This window comes from Perna viridis, chromosome 10, assembly GCF_037379345.1.
Source record: "Perna viridis isolate PV_CMFRI_1.1 ecotype Kerala chromosome 10, ASM3737934v1, whole genome shotgun sequence".
NCBI lineage: Eukaryota > Metazoa > Mollusca > Bivalvia > Mytilida > Mytilidae > Perna > Perna viridis.
The window spans coordinates 33,787,842-33,811,018 of record NC_142454.1 but is presented as its reverse complement, the minus strand read 5'-3'; the positions used below and the strand labels follow the sequence as shown (position 1 = coordinate 33,811,018).

At 31.8% G+C, this 23,177-nt stretch overlaps 2 protein-coding genes and 1 long non-coding RNA gene across 3 annotated transcripts; 2 read left to right on the top strand and 1 right to left on the bottom strand.

Moving 5' to 3' along the window:
- The first annotated feature begins 8 nt into the window (after positions 1-8).
- Positions 9-15,743, top strand: LOC148605509 (ribose-phosphate pyrophosphokinase 2). Its single transcript, XM_088549229.1, has 8 exons — positions 9-254; positions 8,024-8,207; positions 8,784-8,882; positions 9,229-9,353; positions 9,941-10,114; positions 11,453-11,612; positions 12,158-12,253; positions 12,626-15,743. The coding sequence occupies exons 1-7, from the start codon at positions 76-78 to the stop codon at positions 12,248-12,250; spliced, it is 1,014 nt and encodes a 337-aa protein (XP_088405355.1). The 5' UTR covers positions 9-75; the 3' UTR covers positions 12,251-12,253; positions 12,626-15,743.
- A 2,194-nt stretch (positions 15,744-17,937) lies between these two features.
- On the bottom strand, positions 17,938-21,473 carry LOC148605508 (uncharacterized). The gene is made up of 4 exons (XM_088549233.1): positions 21,319-21,473; positions 19,535-19,690; positions 19,206-19,340; positions 17,938-18,148 (listed from the first exon to the last, which is right to left on the bottom strand). The coding sequence occupies exons 1-4, from the start codon at positions 21,356-21,358 to the stop codon at positions 18,090-18,092; spliced, it is 390 nt and encodes a 129-aa protein (XP_088405359.1). The 5' UTR covers positions 21,359-21,473; the 3' UTR covers positions 17,938-18,089.
- Positions 21,474-21,490: 17 nt separating this feature from the next.
- On the top strand, positions 21,491-22,735 carry LOC148605507 (uncharacterized). The gene is made up of 2 exons (XR_015915964.1): positions 21,491-21,744; positions 22,552-22,735. It is a non-coding gene; the product is annotated as an uncharacterized LOC148605507 (long non-coding RNA).
- Positions 22,736-23,177: the final 442 nt, after the last annotated feature.

Below are 23,177 nucleotides of genomic sequence, written 5' to 3'. Positions count from 1 at the left end.
GTTTTCTGAGCGTTTTATTTTTGACATCTGGATCCGGAATACGCATGAACTATATTTAACACATGCTCAAGTTTGATGTTGGGTATTCGCCAGCAAATTTCTGCATCTAAAAGTTTGGGAGATTACTCTAGAATGCCTAATATAAAGGTTTTTAGTGGGAGTTCCCACACAGAATTGGCGCAAAGAATATGTGACCGTCTTGGAATAGAACAAGGAAAAGTTGTCACGAAAAAATTCAGCAATGGTGAATGCAGGTAAGTGGTGTACTAGTGATCATGAGTGATTAATTTGGAAATGACATTTAGTAGAATGTCAGGGTTTGTGCGACAAATAACTTCCACAATGTAATGTGACCGCAGTAAATGGTAAAAAATCTTCAAAATATTAGTACTTTTCTGTGTACTGAAATCTTTTGAGTGAAGTGCTATAGATGAGATGGATTGTCTCTCTTTATCATCCTTAGAAACTCAGTTTTACTTGCACTTTCACCCTTGGTAATAAGGCATAATTTACTTATTTTTCAAGGTATTGATATGAGGAAGGTGAAGCCTGAAATGCTTCAGAAACTCCTTTCATAATTTTTGTCAGCCCTGTTATAACTTCCAGAATGGTGGAATTTGTTATGATATACATGTACATTTTTTTTTGTCCCTAAGTATTCTCCTAATTATCATGGTCTGAAAGATTTATTATCTGTATGGGCCAAAATGTCTCACATTTGTTAGGAACTATGGGTTGTCATGGCCCAAAATATCTTTGGGTCAAATTTTCAGGTGTTGATAAGCTAAATAGATCATTTTTATAAACATATGGGTGCCAAGTTTTGTCCATACATATCTTTGAAAACGCTAAGATTCAATCTGTATTTTATCATTGAAGCTAGCAAATTTTTTCTGAGATTTGTGTGATTTCAATAGCATTTACATTGTATAAACTATATGAGAATGAAGCTGCCATGATATTTTTCAGTGTCCTAGGATTACCCTTTCCCGTCACCCGAGGCAAGTGAAATTTGGGTCAGGGAAAGTTATTTTTCAACTGCTACTTTCCCTTGGAAAGTAGAAATTTAAGAATTTTTTATATGATATCATAAGCTTGGAAAGCTGATTTTCACATGGAACTTCCCCGTGGAAAGTTAAAAAATTTTGAAATTCCTAAAACACTGACTATTTTTAAGTCCTGATTTTCTGTGCATAAATTTGATATTGATGGTTTTTCTCGCCATAAGTATTCTGAATCCAGTTGATAATGCAACCATTAATGCTCCGAATCAGGTATGCTGATTGCTCTGTTACACTTTTGTAATGACATTTGTTTTTGCAAAATAACCAATGCTACAATTTTTAATGTACCTTATTCCCTACAACTGTGGGCTGTTCAAGAAATACTTTATCCCACCCCCAGGAAGGCAATTTGTACATTTTTGTGTGGGTCATCTTACTTCAAAATAATTGAATCAAATTATGGTGGTTGTTAAAAAAAATATGTACAGAGTGAGTTACAGCCAGTCACCCCTCCCAGTCACCAGAAGATAATGCAGAAACTAGACAGATAGAAAGGAGGTTGGCCACATTGGCATAGCCAACTGTAGAATGTTGCACTCTGTAAGCAGTTGCTGCATGATATCTTACTGCTGGGTAGTAACTTTTTGGTGACCTTTGACCCCAGATCATGAGTAGAATTGAAGATGTTCATGATCATTGTGATTTCATTTCAAGAAGAAAAGAAAATCATAAAATAAATATTTATCATTGATTAATACTTCCTAACTGTCCACTATTGCGTTAAAATTAATTGAAATCAATGAGATGACCAGTCACACATCGGAGACATTGTTTTTGTGTGCATTTAAATTTCTAAAAATAGATAGCTATATATATGTTGGGAGGTTCGTGAAGGGTTTGTTTTTAAAATAAGGCTGTATATAATTTATATTTTAAATGTACTTAAAAGCAGAAATGTCTCGAGTCAACTTGAAGCTCTTTTCAGTGGTCGAAAACGACCAGCTGAAGTTGAGTGAGAACCCTGGGATATCTTTTGTGGTCCTAATGATTATTAACGATGCACATATTAGGGATGTCAGATTAACAACAATAGAATGTATTTCACACCTAGTTGACCAGGTAATTACCGAGCTTGGGGACATAAACTTGTCAGAGCGTAAGGCCAGGTGAAATTATGTAACTTTCAATTGACAGTTTTTAACATTTTTATTTAAGGTGACGAAAATTTATCTGAAATACTTTTTGAATGGATTTTTTTATACAGTTTTCAAATTTTAAGTGACTTAAACGATCTAAAACATTTTCGCCATTTATGAAATCGTTTTGTAAATGGCGAAAATGACGAGCGCTAGCTGAATCACTCCCAGTGTTTGATAACAGAGATTCAATAGCCTCCCCTTGATAAATCAATTTAATGGAATTTTTGTCCCAAACAACGGTGTGAAAAAAACAGAAATATGAAAAAAATAAGCTCAGTTTGTATTGCGATCTAATTGAAACTAGGTCTATCAATTGGTCCATTCAGTCACTGCATGTAGAATCTAACAACATTCTATTCTCCTTTTTGTTCAGATGACCTTCCTTATCATCCATTCAAAATACATCTGTCATGTTTTTGACAGCGTTATTCAAAGGGAAAAACCTGAGGATTCAGAGAAGGTCATCTGAACAGAAAGTAGAATGGAGTAATAATAATAATAATAGACTTTATTTTGAGAGGGTAACACAGTTAGTTTTCAAGAACTATTCTTCCTTGAGGCCCTCATGCAATACAAATGGAGGCAGAAATTATATAAGTCTGTTTACAAATATGACAACATAGTACAAAAACAAAACAAAATTAACTAATAAAAATATGTATTACTTATGTATTTGAAATATTACATTTTGTACTGGGTATTTCATTCCATAAAATTGAACCAGAATATTTAAAAGACTATTTGTAGAGTTCAATTCTAGGTTTTGGTACTACAAACTTTTTGCTTTTTGTACGTCTCATTAAGCAAGTGATATTTGTAGATGCATAATTGAACTTACACTACTGTCAACACAAATTTTAATTTCCCCACTCTCCACAGTGGAGTCACCATTTCAATAATTGACTGCAGTTTACTTATTCTGTCTTGTCTTTAATAAAAGTTTAAAAGTTTATACCAAAATATATTTAATGGTTCTAGCTGTTTAATAACAATTTAGTAATTGACAAAAATAAATTTTGAAAAGTAAAGAAATGGAGCAATTTATCCCAGTTTTTGTTTTTGGTGGAGTCACAGTGGAGATTATGAGTGACTCTACTATGAATAGTGGAGAAATTAAATTTTGGTTGATGGTAGTGTATTTGTAAGATATTTTAGACCAAGTCCTACAACAATTTTATGCTTTAGCAAATATTTAGTATTTAATCCTATAGTCAACATTTATAATACCAACAGCCAGTTGTGTGAACAATGGGACAGAGGGTGGCATATGATCAGCATCTGGTATCAATCTTGGTATTGTACATGTAGCTGCTCTCTTCTGTAGTTTTAATATTCTATTCAAAATTCTCATTGCTACATCCACCCCATACAATACAGCAATAATCTATCAGAAGTATAATATAACCATTACAGAAAGTTTTTCTTGCATTAATACTTATAATAAGATAGTATTTAATTTTTTGACAAAATAAATTTGAGGAAATGAAATACTTTTTACAAATGGTGTCTGTTTGTGCTGTTAGATCCTACATGCAGTGATGAAATGGAACAGTTGATAGGAATAATCATAATTAGATTGCTTGTATGGATTTGACATTTTGAGCTCACCTGGCCGAAGGCCACGTGAGCTATTGCCATCACTTGGTGTCCATTGTCGTCGTCATTGACTGTCATCATCATTGTTAACAATTATACAAAACTCTTCTCCTCTGAAACTACTGGACAAATTGGAACCAAACTTGGCATAAATGTTCCTTGGGGTATCCTGCATAGAGCTGATGTGGGGATTTTTGATTCATTGAAAAACGTGGCTGCCGTTACTAAAAATAGAACATAGGTGTCAGACAGTTGTTTTTCACATATATCTCCTAAACGTAAGGTTTAGGTAAATTCTGACAAGGTTAAAGTGTTTAGCATGATGAGATCTATCTCTGGTCAAATTTTGGTTTTAATCTGTTATGCCATGTTGGAATTATTGCCATTTTTCAACAATTTTTGCCATTTTTAATGTTATTTCTTTCAAAAATCTTCTCCTCTGACACTACTTGACCAATTGGAACCAAACTTATTATGAATGTTCCTTGGGGTATCCTTCATAGAACTGTAGTGAGGATTTTTGATTTGTTGAAAAACATGGCCGCTGTTACTAAAAATAGAACATAGGGGTCAGACAATAGTTTTTCACATATATCTCCTATACCGTAAGGTTTAGCAAAATTCTGACAGGGTAAAAGCGTTTAGCATGATGAGATCTAGCTCTGGTCAAATTTTGGTTTTAATCTGTTTAGCCATGTTGGAATTATTGCCCTTTTTTCAATGATTTTTGCCATTTTTAATGTTATTTCTTTCAAAAATATTCTCCTCTGACACTAATTGACCAATTGGAACCAAACTTGGTATGAATGTTTTTTAGGGTATCCTGCATAGAACTATTGTGGAAATTTTTGATCGGTTGAAAAACACAGCCACCGTTACTAATAATAGAACCTAGCGGTCAGACAATGGTTTTTCTCATATATCTAAAAAACCATTAGGTTTAGCTAAATTCTGATATAGAATTCATAGTGTTCAGCATGATGAGATCTATCTGTAGTCAAATTTTCATTCTAATGTGTTAAGGTCTTACTAACCACTTCCGGGTCAAATGGCCACCCCCCTATGTAGTACCAAAAACACACTGAACCTAGACATATGCATTGTAAGTGCATTATTTGTGTGTATTATGATTAAAAGTAGTCAAAATAAAGCTGAGAATGTGTACTTTAAAATCATATATGTAATTAACTACAAAAGTGTATGAATATTGTTTACATGTGTGAGTAATTTGCCTCCATGCTGTCAGTTAGCAGAACAGGTAAAAATGTGGATTTTCAGTATTATTTATTCAAGTAAATTTTGTGAAGAATTTCTACTATGATCGTACCATTAGCATAATGATTTTGGAAGCCTTATTTTCCAAGCTTCGCAACGGTATGCAGCTGTAAGATGTCATTTGTCCTGGGAATTCACAGTGAGACTTTGAAAATTACTTTTTTAACATGTAAAGTAATGGAAACGTTAGAAGTGGTTAGTGAGACCATAAATTGAATTATGGCATATTTCAGAGAAATGCATAATTTGAGGAAAATTGCCTTTCCTGGTCATTATTTCCATTTTCCCATAAAATCAGTATAGTGATATTGGTAATCTGGCTATATTTTAAGAGGTGCATTGTGCAAGGTATTTTAAAAAACAACATAGCAACAAGATTTTTATCAGTAACAGTGACTCATAACTTGACGTCATCCATGAAATACACAACGTCACTGCTTGGGATATTCAAAGTACTCAAATAGTCACACAGTACAGACTAAGAATCACACAGTAATGAAATAGGTATGATATAAATTGTTGAAATCTGTTCTTTTTTCATAATGATAAATGATGTTTACTATTACAACTTCTTGAATTATCATAGGTATCAATTTGGTGTGACAAGTTAGTTAAAATTGTAATTTTTTAGTAATTTAGGGAAAATATCACTGAGGGGCATGATATAAAAATGACCATTTCTTTGTAGTCCTATGTCTGATTTTGATAGTTTTGGTCTTATTAGACTCACAATACCACAAGCTTTCATAAAATGTAAAAAAAGAAAAACATAAAAACTCATAAAATGTTTTTAAGGTCTCACTAACCACTTCCGGGTCAATGGCCACCCCCCTATGTAGTACCAAAAACACACTGAACCTAGACATATGCATTGTAAGTGCATTATTTGTGTGTATTATGATTAAAAGTAGTCAAAATAAAGCTGAGAATGTGTACTTTAAAATCATATATGTAATTAACTACAAAAGTGTATGAATATTGTTTACATGTGTGAGTAATTTGCCTCCATGCTGTCAGTTAGCAGAACAGGTAAAAATGTGGATTTTCAGTATTATTTATTCAAGTAAATTTTGTGAAGAATTTCTACTATGATCGTACCATTAGCATAATGATTTTGGAAGCCTTATTTTCCAAGCTTCGCAACGGTATGCAGCTTTAAGATGTCATTTGTCCTGGGAATTCACAGTGAGACTTTGAAAATTACTTTTTTAACATGTAAAGTAATGGAAACGTTAGAAGTGGTTAGTGAGACCTAAGTCATGTTGGAGTTATTGCCCTTTTTCAATGTTTTTTTGCTTTTTTTTAATGTTATTTCTTTCAAAAATCTTCTCCTCCAACACTACTTACTTGACCAATTGAAACCAAAATTGGTATGAATGTTCCTTGGGGTATCCTGCATAGAATTGAAGTGGGGATTATTGATCCGTCAAAAAAATGGCTGCCATTACTAAAAATAGAACATAGGGGTCAGACAATAGTTTTTCGCATATTTTATCTCCAAAACCTTTAGGTTTAGCCAAATTCTTTCAATTGCTGAAATGATCCTTATTGTAAGGCCTAAAAAAGTCTCCGGGGATAAAAGTTGTCAGACGACTCCTTGCAAGAGTTATTGCTCTTGAATGGTGAAAAATTTCTAGGAGAGCGATTCAGGCTCCTGGAGCCTCTTGTTAATTACAAAATCAAATATTTATTATTATTCTAAACTAAAGTAGGGGAAAAAATGGCAGTGTTACATAGTAATTACTTTAGTTTCATCATATTACCCAACATTTATTTAATTTAGTGGAATTTCTGTCAAACTGAACTTTGTAGCAATGGCATAAATGTGAGAAGAATAAGCTCATTTTGTAAGTATTTGACACTTACCGTATTTTGGTGTGTATAGGGCACAGTTGTGTATAACGCGCAGGGTGGTTTCCTTTAAAAGTTGATGTAAAAAACTTTTTACTGATGTATGCATGTATTGTATGCAGTGAAAATTGCGTAACTGGTTAGAACCACAAACATTTCTGGCTTTAATTTATTTGTAAATAGAAGGGACCATTTCATCTGTTTTGTGTATTTATTTCAATAAAGAATATTGTTTTTGTTAATTTTTGTATTTATCTGTGTTGTCTGTGTTTATGTGTATTAATTTACTATTCGGGTAAGAAATGCGTAACATGGACAATAGCTGAAATTGTCAGCTTGGACATATGTTTTGATTACCTTTGAAAGGTTGTTGAGAGTAATAAATTTCTGAAGATTGCTAATTCTAGGTGGGGGACTGTTTTTACTACAACGAATTATTACGGGGTATAATTCAAAAAATCAAAGAAATGGTTGTTATTCTTAACTAACATATATGTACTGAAAAAACCGTGAAGTTACACAATTATTAATTTCATTTCATGGTTCGTCAGACAATTACACATTCAAGATGCTGCTTTTTGGGTCATATGTATTTTTATTATGGTGGGGGTATCCATAACTTTTATTGAATTACATGGGTTGTGGTTATTCAGAAAAAAGCAATACTATAGTTTGTGGAGTTTGATTTCTTTTTTTCAAGAGTATGGGTGATGGGGTTTTTAAAAAAAGTGCTGTCCTGAAGGGGAACATAGTATTTTCTGGAACAGCAGCCGGGCTGAGCTTTGCAGTAAAACATATATCTCTATTGTGAAATGAATTAATATTATATTGATTATCCAATGGACATTTCAGGTTTTGGTTTGTCACCATAAAAATACAATATAATTCCAAACAATCACCAGGCAGTGAATCCAGCCAGAACAATTTACTCTGTATATGTAAAATGACTGATTATCTCTTGCTAAATGAACCTGGGGTGATGAAGTACATGTAATAGGCTGTGGAGCTTTTGCACTATTAAATGATTGTATAGACTTTGAACAATTGTAATTTGAAATTGTTTATAGTAAAAGATATTATATTCTCATTTTTTTGCAGTGTAGAGATCGGTGAATCTGTTAGAGGAGAGGATGTGTATATTGTGCAGAGTGGTTGTGATGAAGTCAATGATATGTTGATGGAGCTCCTGATTATGATCAATGCTTGTAAGATAGCTTCAGCCTGCCGTGTTACAGCTCTTATTCCGTGTTTTCCTTATGCTAGACAGGACAAAAAAGATAAGGTATTGTTTTATTTTAAAAGAACCAACCTTTTGGAAACTTGCCTGGCAACTGATTATACATTTAGAAAAAAAAATTTGTATTCAAACATTGCACAATGAACTTCATGAAATACTTGTTGATATGGTAATAAATGATGGAATTATCTAACTATTATGATTGTTAGATAACAACAACAATGACTTTGTTTAATCACATTTCTTTGGTATAAATCTTATTCAATACTTTAGTTTACTATTTATTTTACAAATTAATTATCATTATGTTTCAGAATTGAGTGGTTGATGAATTTGTCAGAATGAAACTTTGAGCCAATAAGAAGATACAAATTTTTAATTCCATTTCGAAAAGTTGTATAAGAAATAAAGGTTCAGTTCTTGTTTCCTGGATATATTTTTTATATTTTTGAAGGACATTCTTGCCATACAACAAATGTGAATATGGGGGATTAACTGTAACTGACAGAATTTGAGATATCTGTTAATTTTGTCCAGTAAACTTAAGAATGTGCTATCTCTTATGTGAAGCTCTATATTGTTTCTTTCCTTTTACCTGCATGTACAATATTTGTGTTTTAGAGTAGAGCCCCTATTTCTGCTAAGTTAGTTGCCAACATGTTGTCTGTAGCTGGAGCTGACCACATCATCACCATGGATTTACATGCATCACAAATTCAGGTACACAAAAATATTTTTTATTTAACAATATTTTTTCATGAAATTGAGTCCAGGCAGAATAAGTGCATGTAAGTAGAGTCCAATACCTTAGTGGATTTGAAATTAATTCTAGGAACCCATAGCATGGTTTTTGATTTTTACCAAGTACTGTTCCATAACTTGCTGAGACCTTGGTTTAATTTCAAAACTTTCACCAATGGTAAGTAAACTGACTAAGTTAACAGTAAAATTAGAAACATGAAACAGTTGTTATTTTATGAAGAAATTTTTTTGATTGATGAATATTGTCTTATACATGTAGTTAGGATTATATTTCCTGTTATATTTTTTTATTCCATTTTGACAGGGTTTCTTTGACATTCCTGTTGACAATCTTTATGCAGAACCAGCTGTTATCAAATGGATTAAAGAAAATATTCAGGATTGGAGGAATAGTTGTATTGTCTCCCCTGATGCAGGTGGTGCTAAAAGGTAATTAAATTGAATATCAAAGAATTGTTGTGGATAAATTACAATGTATGTTGTTATGAAAACAGCACATGCTTTGCATACTTGTGCATAGAAAATATATTACACAATCATTTTTTATATAACCACTAAAATTTTGCTAGTACATGACGGTATTGTACAGTTTTCATTGTTCTCCATAGACACTTGTTTGTGCCACAACTTTAGTATTAGTCGATTGATCAACTACAAAAAATTCAAACACTAAGATCTCTGCTACAACTGAAAGGTTGTTCCTACCTGTCATATAAAACTTTATGTAAATTGCATATTTCTTGATTACTAATAGTGAGGTGTATTAAAAGTCTTATTTGTTTACTTGGTTTATTTATGTGCTGAAATTTAACCACTTTATTGATTTTTGGCTTAAATTTCAAATTGGTTTATACTGGGGTCAAAATTTGACTTACAGTAATACTTTATATGTATCAATAATTAGACTTGAAACATTGGCAAATGTCGTTAGCTTCATTGCTGATTTTCATCCTTGTCCAATTGAATAGTCACATTAATGGTGAGGACAAAAAAAACACTTAATTTAAATTTTTCAGAGTAACATCCATGGCAGATAGGTTAAACGTGGACTTTGCCCTCATTCACAAAGAACGCAAGAGAGCCAATGAAGTAGCATCTATGGTGTTAGTTGGTGATGTCAAAGACAGGGTGGCTATACTCCTTGATGATATGGCTGATACATGTGGAACATTCTGTCATGCTGCAGAAAAGTATTTAGAATGGAATTCTACATTAATATAATTGATTTCTTATTTTATGTCCTCCCTCTCCAAAGAGGGGAGATAATATTACCTTGTCCAGCAGTCTGTCACACAGTTCTTTTGGTAACAGTTTTCACTGTAATAACTTGATATTTTGACACAAGCTTTACATAGGTTTGTGGTATTCAATCCCTCAACAATTTCCTGTTTATAAATAGGGGATATCACTGATTTCCTATTTTGAATTTCTTCAGTTTTTGCAATTGAAAAGTAATGTCCTAAATTGTTATTGCTGCTGCAATATAATAGTTATTCAGGTTTAAAAGATATGAAGTTGACAAAGTAGAAAACATAATTAATATACTGATTTTGAATTGAAGAACAAACTGACATAAGGAAGTCCTGAGAAACATGTCTACATAAATAGAACCTATATGAATCATTTAACATTCAATATCCCAAAATTTTTGTTGCAAAACAAATATATTTCTGTTTACGACCAACCTTATTTTTTGCCAGGAACCTAAGCCATTTTATCCGCTAGCTAAAAATAAAACGATAAAAATCACTAATTTCCAGTTTAGTATGTTTTATCAAAGTCTTTCCAGCATTTTAGACCTCGTAGTATTTTTGGGTTCTTCAATGCATATGCTCAACCCAGTTGTATACAGAAGCCATTCAGCAGCATGGCAACCACAAAAGGAGTTTATAATAATGCATACAATGATGTTGTTAACATTTGCATTAAGTAACACTCAGAGACTAATGATTTGGTTGAAGTAAAGGTGAACCTATGCTGAAAAAAAAATGAAATGAAATTTGCTTAGGACTAACCCTCCCTTTTTTAAGAATGTAACCTTAAATAGACATATTTTTTTCAACAGACGGTAATAGCCTGAAATAATCACACAAATTTTCCAATTTTGAAATAAGTTCATTTTAAATGGTTTCACTATAATTTAAGATAACTACTTTGCTATTTTTCAGGCTAATAGAAGCAGGGGCCAGTAAAGTTTATGCTATCTGTACACATGGTATATTTTTCAGGCTAATAGAAGCAGGGGCCAGTAAAGTTTATGCTATCTGTACACATGGTATATTTTCCAGGCTAATAGAAGCAGGGGCCAGTAAAGTTTATGCTATCTGTACACATGGTATATTTTTCAGGCTAATAGAAGCAGGGGCCAGTAAAGTTTATGCTATCTGTACACATGGTATATTTTTCAGGCTAATAGAAGCAGGGACCAGTAAAGTTTATGCTATCTGTACACATGGTATATTTTTCAGGCTAATAGAAGCAGGGGCCAGTAAAGTTTATGCTATCTGTACACATGGTATATTTTTCAGGCTAATAGAAGCAGGGGCCAGTAAAGTTTATGCTATCTGTACACATGGTATATTTTCTGGACCAGCTATTACTAGAATTAATGAATCAGTGTTTGAAGCAGTAGTTGTTACGAACACAATACCTCAGGAAGAAAGACAAAAGTCAGCACCTAAAATACAGGTAAAGTAACCATTTCTAAAGGTTAAGTTATAAAATACAGGTAAAATAACCGTTTCTCAAAGTTAGGATGTGAAATACAGGTAAATTAACTGTATCTCAAAGTTAGGATGTGAAATACAGGTAAAAATAACCATTTCTCAGTTAGGATGTGAAATACAGGTTAAAAACTTTTTTTCAAGTCAGGACCTAAAATATGGGTAAACTTCAATGCTCTAACATATAAATAACTATTTCTGTAATAAACAACCCTCTTTTGATAACAGTATTTTTTGTGAAAAACTGACATTTTGTAGTAATAGTCATCGGAAATAAAATTGTTATATTTTGTTACCTGTGTCAGTGAAATTAGTTTGAAGTATATGTATGACGTAGATAAACAAATATGAATATGAAATTTACTATGTTATTTGTCCATGTGATTTTCCTATGTCTTTCGTATTGTTTCAATCTCTATTTTCTTTGCTTTACCTGTCTTTAGCCATTGGATGATATGCTTTAGATTGTTGTTCACTTTCATATCAAATTATAAATTGACTTTATTACAGTGTATTGATATATCTATGATCCTTGCTGAAGCTGTGAGGAGAACACACAATGGAGAATCGGTCTCATACCTGTTCAGTAACGTACCTTTGTAACAGGTGAGTACAATTTTATATCTGTCGTAGGTGAATACAACACATAATAGTAGGGTTACTAAACCACAGCCAACTTGTTGATTTGTTATACCCCAATGTTTTGTTTTTCATTTCCCTTTAATTTTACTGTTTGGAATCATTAGTACACAGCTTTGACATGATGGGGAATTTGGGTATATTTCAAAGGTCTGAAGTTTGAAACTCATTCTAGTTTGTAAGATATATGTAAATCAAATATTTCTTTTGGGCCTGATGATTCTAGTTCATATTATTCGATGTTATATGATAAGATTTCACAACTTAGAGATTATAATATGTAATGTTATGATAGACATATTTGGCATTTATGAGACTTACAATGTTGTTATATTTCAGATGTCAACCATGAATACATTTGTACAGCTGAATGGGCTAAACTTTCCCTGATGGACCCTAATGACAGTGAACATTCCTCTTATTGTTAACACTGTTGAATATAATTTTATGTTTGATTAGATTATTCTTTATCAGTCAACTTATAGCTGTTCCTCTTAAACATTTACGAATCTTTGATACCAGACAAGAACAAATACTTGTTTATAATCAATCAGATACAAGATTTAGGTTTAGTCAAGGGATTTTGGTGATATGACATTACTTTACTGTTATCTGCATCTAACATTATTCAGTGGTTAGCTACTTTCATTCAGACTAAGAACATCTCGTGGATGATCCATAGGTCAGCGGTTATATTTGAATTGATAATATTTATAAGGATTATAATAAAATCATTATGTTTTTGGAAGAATAAATACTAAAATTGTTAGGATAGGAATCAATGTATTATAGGAATTTGTGTATCAATATTCCAAAGTTGGTACATGTAATACATGTTTTAGCATTGTTTTATTTTAGGACTTGTAAAATTAACTTTGTGTTACATTATTGTAAACATTCATATTCTGTAAATGTGAGCTCTATCTGCAGAAATTCTTAGGCCAGTTAACTACTGTCTCTACATAGTTATACATGTATCTGAAGAAACTTCATTATTTTTTAGTTTAAAAAATGGATTATCTCCCCTTACATTTACATGACTCAATTTAATAAATGTTAGAATCAATCCTTATTCATATAGTTGTGATCTTGTTATAAGAAAAATGGTTGCTAAATGTTTGCTACTGTTATTATGTCTCAAATTCTTCTAGGGTAGGCCTATTGTATGGAAATGACATCTCTAAGAAAGTTGTTGTCAAGCCAACAAGCCATTTGATTATTTTGTGGATGTCCTTGACATTATAATATGTAGCTTTAAGTTTCTTGTTCATAGAGCAGGGTAAATATTATGATGAATCATATATCTAAAAGTGTTTTATATTTTAATTGAAATACTTGTGTTGGTTTTTTTTTTTCTGTCAATTAAGATGCAAAATGTTTGATGAGTATACCAGTTTGTATTTTGAGACATTGAAGTAAGAAACATATGCATCCATGAATATTTTGATATCATCAATGTTGTAATTAATGGAATTTCCCCATCTAATTGATGTGAAGAATGAATATTCCCGAAAACATGGTCTTAAGTCACCTCACTTTGATTAGCAACAGATCACTCACTGGCAGCTATTGTGTACTCCATTATTTTGAGGATAATTTTCCATTGTTTTTTTTTTTTTCATTCATTATTGGTTTCATTTGCATTTCAATGCTGTGAAAAAAACATTATAATGAAAGTACATGTTTTGTTCATCTATTTTATACTTTCTCAACAATTGCATGCATTGTTTAAAAGAAGGAATAAATAGATTTTAACTTCAATACTGACATTTTTATGAGACACTTACTACATGGATCTGTCCACTTATTCGTTTCTTTTACATACTTCAATGTTTATTGCATGCACTTAAAATTTTTTTTATCATTGCTGACATGTTGCTTTTTCAGACCCATTATTTGTTGTATGTATTTCTATTTTTTCTCAATCTTGTTATTTGCTCATTATTTTGTTACTCAGCAATCTAAGTGCTATTTGATTTAAGCTTATTTTGTATTACACTTGTAAGGATTTAAGCTTATCTATGTTTTTTTGTGTAAATATGTGACACTTGTTGTATTTATGTTTTACTGTAAAGTGAAGAATTCCTTTTTATGTCAATGAATACAAAAATGCTAGCAGTAGAAATAGTTAAACCTGAATACCAAGTAATTTACAATGAAGTTTGATTAATTAAGTACCACTCTGTGTAAGAATCAGACAATGGGTGGCACATTATATTTCTCAGTTTGGTCTTTTTTACCTCAAATATATTCAATAAATCTAGAAAACAACTGAAAAGCTATTTAAATTTATCCTGAAGAATCTGTTACATAGATATTTTTTTACTGCTTATATAAGGAAGAAGTGCAGGAAAATTTTCCCGCCATTTTTCCATAGTACATTTCAACTAAATTTGACCTATCAATATCTTAAAAAGACAAATTTTACAAACACTTTGATGGTTATTTTTGGAGGTTATTGGGTATAAATACTTGCAAAAAGTCTCTGTTTTTTCTCTTTGTGTACCACACCTTATACACATTTTGCCTGATTCTTAGACGGAGAAGTACTTAAAAGAAAATCATGTAATGGAGATGGATGTAATATGATATCAGGTTTCCTGTTTAAAAATAAGGATTCCTTAACAGTGGTTTAAATTCTTACTTGTATTGTTTGTTTTCATTAATACAGTCATAGTAAAAGTAGGGTTTCTGCAAGGTAAACAGTTAACAAGCAGTTGAAATTGTATAGTTTCTAATATTCTCTTAACAGCTGTGTCCTTATTTGCATGAAACCCTTATAATACTACCTGATAATAGGTCATATTTTTTCTTGTTTTGCCAGAAATAGTTTTTTATAAATATAGAGAAACTGGTTAAAAAATTGTTTTAAAGTAATGGAGAATGTGTTAATTAAAATAAATTGTATAGGAAAAGTCTGCAGTATCTTAATATTGTTGTGCTTTAACTATATAATTTTGATTTCTTGCTTCATCTTCATATCATCGTGAAGTTTTTTTGTGAGAAATTAATTGAACTGCTGAATACTTAAATGAAATGAATGGTTGTTTTAAATGAAATTGATATTAAATACTTGTTTCATGTTATCAATTTTATTTTTTTTATTATTTTAGTCAATATACGTCTCATATTTTCACCCAGTTGCCTGTTGCACTTAGTGGGTATCTTGTTTATGTTCTTTGAAAATTACAAGTATCTAACATGGCAACCTAAAAGTTTTCACAAAAGAACACATTGTGTATGTGGTTTGACCCATGTTTTGACCAAAGAATTATTAAAAGTGGATTGCTGCAAGTCTATTTAAATTTTTGATGAATATGTTCTTTTGAATCGCACACAATATTTAAGCAGGAGACACAAGTTTAGACATCCGTCTTGTTTTCCATTGTACCTTAAACTATATGTCTACTGTGAACTTGAAAGATCAGTTAGAAATAAAATGATAGCTGCATGGTAATTATTTCTGTAGAGTTAAAATATTTACCATACTTCATTAAGTGGCACAATCAAATACTCTGTTCAAAAGCTGCTATTTCAATTTTTATATGCCTATCTGTCTAGACAGAATGTAGTATATAACACCGGTGTATGTATGTCAGTCTGTTGTTCACACTTTGAACAGTAACTCAAAAATGTTTCCACCAATTTCAGTGAAACTGGTGAATTGTTTCTTTCAGTTGACATAAGCTCCCTTTAGATTTTTATTAATTTACACTTTTTTTGGGACTGATATAATTTGTACAAAAGTAGGGTGGTTTTATGTCATCAGACTATAACTCAAAACCCATGCAGCAATGTCAATGGAACTTTGGTGAATTGTTTCTTTATATTGATGTAAGCTTCTTTTCTGTTTTTGTAAGTTTATGAATTTATGATTTACAGTTATGGGACTTTATTCATAAAAGGAGGGGATTTCAGTTTTAATTATAACTATATTTCACTATTACTCCATTGTGGTTGCACCAGTTTCCATTATTTTTTTTTTAAATAGTTTATTACTATTGATGTTGACTCCCTCTTCAATTGTTATGAATTCTTCTTTTCAGTTTTTGAGTTTTTGGACTTTTTTCATATATAAGTGAGGATTTTCCATATTTGCACAATAACTTCAGCACACATCAACATGGATGGTTACATTTTGTCCATCTGCACCATGAGAACCGATTTGTTCAAAATTTCATAGGTTTCCTTTCCTCTTTCATCTACCCAGGACTTGAATTTTTATGAGCAATTCAAGAGGTATTTCTAGAAAAACAGAGATGCTTACCCTATCAGTGAACCTGGTCCATGCTCCCATTTTTAGTGCTGTGTGAGTTGCTCTTTTACTTTTGTTGCTTTGTAGGTACTATTTTGGTATTTATGTTATTTGTTGTGTGTGTCTGTTTTCCATTTCTGGTCTTTGCTCCCGGATAACATTCTTTTGATTTCTTCAGAATCTTAGTTTCCTTGATAACTCTTTCAAGTGATTGTCATGGAACTGTTTTTTTTTTTTCCTTTTTTTTTCTTTTTAGTTCACCGGGCTTTTCTCATCACTTGGCATTAATTTTCATCATTGTTGTCATCTGTTGTTAATTTTTCTTATAATTTTTTTTTTTCCTCTGAAACCACTAAGTGAATTTTACAAAACTTGGTCAACAGCATCCTTAAGGTATCTACTTCAAAAACTGCTATTTTTACACCACATTTTTAGACCACAGGGGCCAAGTCACCAATATCTACATACTGGTATATCTCAAATACTGATAGAGATATTTGAAAATAAATATGACCTTCATTTCATTTTCAGCTTGAAGTTTTACAAAAGCCTTTATTAAGTCAAAGTTGTAGGACAACTCATAATAGATGGAAAATCTTTCAATTGATGAAAGGATCCTTATGACAACTACTAAAGTCTTCATCAAGTCAAAATTTTCATACACTCCTCGTTGGAGTTATTTCCCTTGAAAGGTGAAAAATTAGTTTTTAGCCATTATTTTGAAAACTATAATAGATAGGAAAAAACTTTCAATTGATAAAACAATCTTTATGACAAGTCCTACAAAAAGTCTTAATTGGGTTAAAATTGTCAGACGACTTCTTGTTAGGATATTGGCTTTGAAAGGCAAAAACAGGACATTTTTTTGCAGTTAATAGCCAATATCTTAAAAAATATGATAAAAAGAACAAAAAATTCAATTGATGAAATGATCTTTATGATAAGTCTGAAAAAAGCCTCCAATGGGTCAAAATTGTCAGACAACACCTCGTAAGAGTTATTGCTCTTGAAATGTGAAAAAAAATGATGTTCATTGCAGTTATAGCCAATATCTTAACAACTATGATAGATGTTCAATTAATGAAATGATCTTTAAGATCTGTATAAAAGTCTACAAAAGTCTCCAAGTCAAATTGTTTGACGACTCTTTGTAAGAGTTATTGCCCTTGAAATTAGAAAAAAAAATATGGTTTTCACCCAATATCTTGTAAATTATAAAAAAAAAAAAAGCTAGATTAAAAAAACTTCCAAATGATAAAACAATACTTATGATAAGGCAATTTTTTATATTTTGTGTCAAATATTTTAACACAAATTCAGAGCTGTTTCAAACTTGAATTTTGTGACCATATTTGCCCCATCTGTTCAAGGTTCAACCTCTTGTGAAACATTTTATTATAGAAGTCCTAGTATTAGTAAAATTCATAAAATGAAAATGTATGATGGAATGTCGAAGTTTTGATAAATGCAATACAAATAATAAGATGTGGTATTTCATTTTTATTGTGAATGGTGTTGTTCTTCTTGTGAAAATAGCTGCTTACTACTCTAGATGAGGATACAAGCAATTGGATAACTTCTTGGCATTGGAAAAGTCCTAGGGCATTCTGAAAAAGATAATTATACGTTGTTAACTAAATCCATGAAATTCTTGTTTCTATGTTAAAAAATGAATTGTCTACAAATACTGAGGTAAGTAAAAAAAATTATAAAATAATACTAGTATTTTGTTTTTGCTGTTGAAAACTTTCCAGGTGGAATCTTATGGAATCCAGGGGTACTTATGCTTGACAAGTTCCAATAATTTCATATCACTGGAGCGCCCTTTTGTAAATTTCTGGATCCGCCACTGTTTTCATCATGTAGTATTGGTCGCCTACATTTGCTCCTGAAATTACTTCTGGTGCATATACGCTTCTAGTAAAAAAAATATGCAAAAAATCCAATCAAATATACTTCAAATTTCGATGTGTTGTAAACGTGTTTCAAGGAGCAGCAAATATATAGGATGATTTAAATTCACGCATGAATTGCATACACATATTCAAAACCAAAACTATGGAAATTGGGAGCAAAATCTATTACCGAGAGATTCTATATCATTTGCAATACCAGGGTTGAAGTTAATTGTTTTAGGTGTTTTGAATTTTGTAGTACTGAAATTTTGATAAATATGATAAAGAAAATCTGATATAATTAGGAGTCGGACAAGTCTGACTACTGGGTTGGTGAATTCGGTCCACCAGCAGTGACATCGACCACTGGGGCTTGCTCCCACTATCAAATATGCAAACCCTCTAGTATATAACCTACACTAGTGAGACTGCTTATTTGATAGTGGGAGCAAGCCCTGTGCATCGACCCATTGGTTATCTAATCATACATATTGCAAATGTCGACACAGTGTACACGTGTTTCAAGGAATAATCCCTCACCAGTAGCATTACTAGTTGCAATGCACTATGAGCAGATTAAAAAACCAGTAAATCTCAACAATTGCCCTTCACTCCGCTATTAGAGATCTGTGTACTAAGTGGTTTTTTTTTCGGTTTTGTGAATCAACATATGGTAAAAAAAATTTAAGCGAGTCATCACCTTCCTACTTCTTACTTGGAATTATGATATTAAGTGTGTGTGTTTGTATGGGTGTATTTTTTTACATACGTTGTTCACACTTTCTCCCGTAATACCCTGTCCCGTCACAGTAACACTTGTATGATGACCGTCCCGTCCAACTCCTCGTTGAAGCACAAAACCCGGTGTTACATATCCGTGGTATGGAACAGTAGTCATCGGTTCCTACAAAAATCAGAAGACTATTCATTAAATCGCGATCGTTTCTGTTTGTCCATGTAAACCTTAATTGACTGTACCTAAAAAAATTCTACAGCTTAACAAATTGATTAGGTATGAAAGTGGGCGAGTCACAGAGCAATTAATCATGAAATGAAAAAAAAAAACTTCTAATTATTTCACGAGAAAAAAAAACTTGCCTAATAGGTTTATCAAACAGTCTTCCCAGCTTTGGAATAGCAAAGGGTTTTGGCAGTTATCTATATCTTCTTTAAAAATACATTGTTGATCAGCAATGGTCCATCCTTCATATATCTGGTTGCAGTTCCGACTGATAGGGTTGCTCTTAAGGACGCCTTTAAAACAATTTTAAGTCATTTATAAAAATACTGACAAATAGTATAAATTCAGAAATTACTGCGTGCATTATACATTGTGGTTTTGTTATTTTAACCTGTAAAATGCTATTTCAGTTTTTGCGGTTTGATGAAAATTATTTTTAAAATTCTGAAATGCAAATTTTAATAAATAGTCTCAAGTTTCGCAAAATCATATCAAAATTTTTTTTTATTCAATATACAGTCTGGAAAAGAGGGCAGGTGCGTACACATGCTATAGTTCATCACATGACGCCTTGTTCATCATGTTTTAGTGTGGATATCGGACGATGTAAGCAAATTATAAACTGCTGTGTTTCTCATTATAATATTACTGTTGTTTATTATTTTTCAACACATAACATTGGGAGAAGAACTTCATGACGATAACAAAATCAAAATATAAGCCACCAATTAGGACACCACGTATATTGCAATGGTTAATCTTTAACAAGATGTGTATATTTTAATAGTTATCTTGGAAAAAGGTACGAAGAACTTTTGCCAGAGTTCACTCAACTTTGGATTTCTTACTACTTTTTTTAGACAGTGGACATTTGATATTCGCATCATACGTAGGGTTAATGATCTTGGCACGAAGTTGATGAAACATCGGTCAGAGAACACTGCTTTAATGTATGAACGGTCGGTGATTCACCTAATTGAATTTGTTATGTATTTCTGGTGGTACAAATTATCTTGAACATTTCTTTTTATTCCTTTTAGCTCACCTGGGCGAAGGGCCATGTGAACTTTTGCTATAACTATGTATCCGTCGTCCGTTAACTTTTTTAAACATCTTCTGCTCTGAAACTACTTAATAGAATGTAGCCGAACTTAATTTTCACGAATATTCCTTAGGGTATTTTTAACGATCTTTGTGTGGGGATTTTTGATCTTGCGAAAAACATGGCCGCCTTTACTAAAGATAGACCAGAGTCAAGTTGCAGAATTTTGCACAGAACTAAAAAGCTGTTCGGTTTAAATAAAATATGGTTTAAATAAAATCTGGACCGGAGTTAAATTGTTTCGCATGATGTATTGAACCTATGCCGAAAGCAATTTACCATTATGAAAACTAAATACATGTAGTAATAAGTGAAAAATCCATAATTTCCACGCCAGTCGGAGAGTTATAGTGTCTTAATTACTATTAAAGAATAAACATTCTCTGATTTAAGCAATATCTAAACATTCTAACATTAAAAATTATTGAAGTGAATAAGCACAAAAAATGTCTTTCTAAATGTGTGGCCTTTAATAAAATAAGAAAGCAATTTACCATTATGAAAACCAAATAGAAATAATTGAAATATTCATAATTTCCACGTCGGTCGGTTATAGTGCCTTAATTGTTATTAAAGAATATACACTCCGTAATTTAAGCAATATTTAAACATTCTAACTTGAAAAGAAGAATTCTTAAATCCATGTTGGTCTAAGCGGGAAATATTACGGTATTTTTTTTAAAGGCATTCGTTTCATTTAATGAATTCTGAAAATTGACGAATTTGAAAAAGACTGAATTTCGTTATCCTTTGTTAAATACAATTCAATTTTTTCACTAAAATTATTAGCTTATATATAAAAATCAAACGTATACTTACAAAATAAATACAAGAAAGTCGCTATTAACAGTCGATCCATTGTTTCGTGGAATCTCAAATCGTCCTCATTAATTGTTGAACATTGTGTTTTACTTTTGTTCGTAAGCAAAATATGGTCGTTGGCTTAATTTATAACATAGAGTTTTCAGTGTGAAGGTAAGAGTATTTTAAAATTCTGTCTGTATCTTTTCAACGTTTTGAACGTTGCAGTTAATTCAGTTGCAGTTCAAGAAATTATTATACACCGAAGAGAAAAAAAGCACACGTCTCAAATTTTTGTTTCTCCCTTACAAATAGAAAATTTCATCATGATGCGACTCAAATCCGAGAAAACAATTACCCCTGATGACGAAAAGAAAATAGCACGAATGGCAACAATACAAAACGTAGTTTTATTCGGCGCTATTTGTGGTCTGATACGAGCTGGTGAGAATATTCTTCACTTTCAAGGTCGACTAGGTCATCTTGGAAACGAAATTTTCCGAAATTTAAGAACCACTTTTAATACAGTGTACTTTATAACTATTAGAATCGGGGACTGTATATTACAGGGACTGGTGATCGACTCCTAAAGAAGTTAAGATTCTTCATTACCACTAATTTCCCTCTGACTACAGACGAACCTACACGTGTAGAAAATTTTCAAGGCATAGCATCCCCTAGATATGAAAAAGTTATGCCAAGTTTATGTCAAATTGTATCAAAAACTGACCTGACTTTTGCATTTTTTTTTCAATTTTGTCGAGAGTGCAAAAATAAATTAACACCTGAGGTTTACTTTATTTGGTCTACTTATTTACACAGTTTAATCACCTATGGTGTATACATGTATGTGGCTATTGTCCTTCTATTGACTGGCATGTCAATGTGAACAGAGTTTACCTTTAATACCAAACAATATCCAGACTTAATTCATTTTTGTCTTCTCTGCAGAATTGGTCAAATTAAAACAGCATAAATGAGATATCTTGTAGTAAAATGTTAAAAAGACATCTTGTAGAGTTTATGAGATATCTTATATTAAAACTTTGATATATCTTATAAAGTTTATTACTGCCTGTGTCTCTAGAAATTAAATGAGACACTTTCAATGCAAAATTTGTATTGCAAGAGGGCAAACAGCATTTATAAGTCAAAATAAGTTCAACATCACCTTCCAAATTTTAAATCATGTGTAACTTAAATTGTTTGATAAAGTATTGCTTTCAAATATTTGTATATTTTCTTTTTCAGCTCCCTATGTTCTGAAACAGTTCTAATGATGCTGGCATTTGTTGTTCCAAGGGATGATGGATGACAAAACCAATAACCATTTTTCCTGTTATAAATGTAGTGTGATATGATTTAATCAGCGTGTAAAGCTGATAATCTTCTGTATGCTGATCAAAAGCTTAAAATAAAAGGAAATTTATATTGATTTTGTATTTTAAATTTCCCATGAGATACATGTTTTCAAATGGACACTAATGTTCCTGAGGTATATATGAATAGCAACTGATATAAAGATGTGTGGACACCCTACAGAGTGAAATGTACTACTTTACTTATAAAACTTGTTCATCTATAGTCCACATGGTAGTTTAAGAGGGAAAAAAATAAAAATGAAATATTCTGTCCATATCCTCTAGTGGTATACAAATGCAGGTGGAAAGTTAGATATTGATGCATCCAGAAAAGGGTGACAATACATGAAATACATGATCTCCAAATACTGTATAAATGTCATTTGAAAGATAAGGGGATGACCATTAGATTCTGTGGGGGTGGGGTGGGGGGGTGGGGGGGGGGGTCATTCTATTAAAATTTAAATATGCATATCAGGGTTATCAAAATATGTGAATATGTGGTTTGGGTTCTAT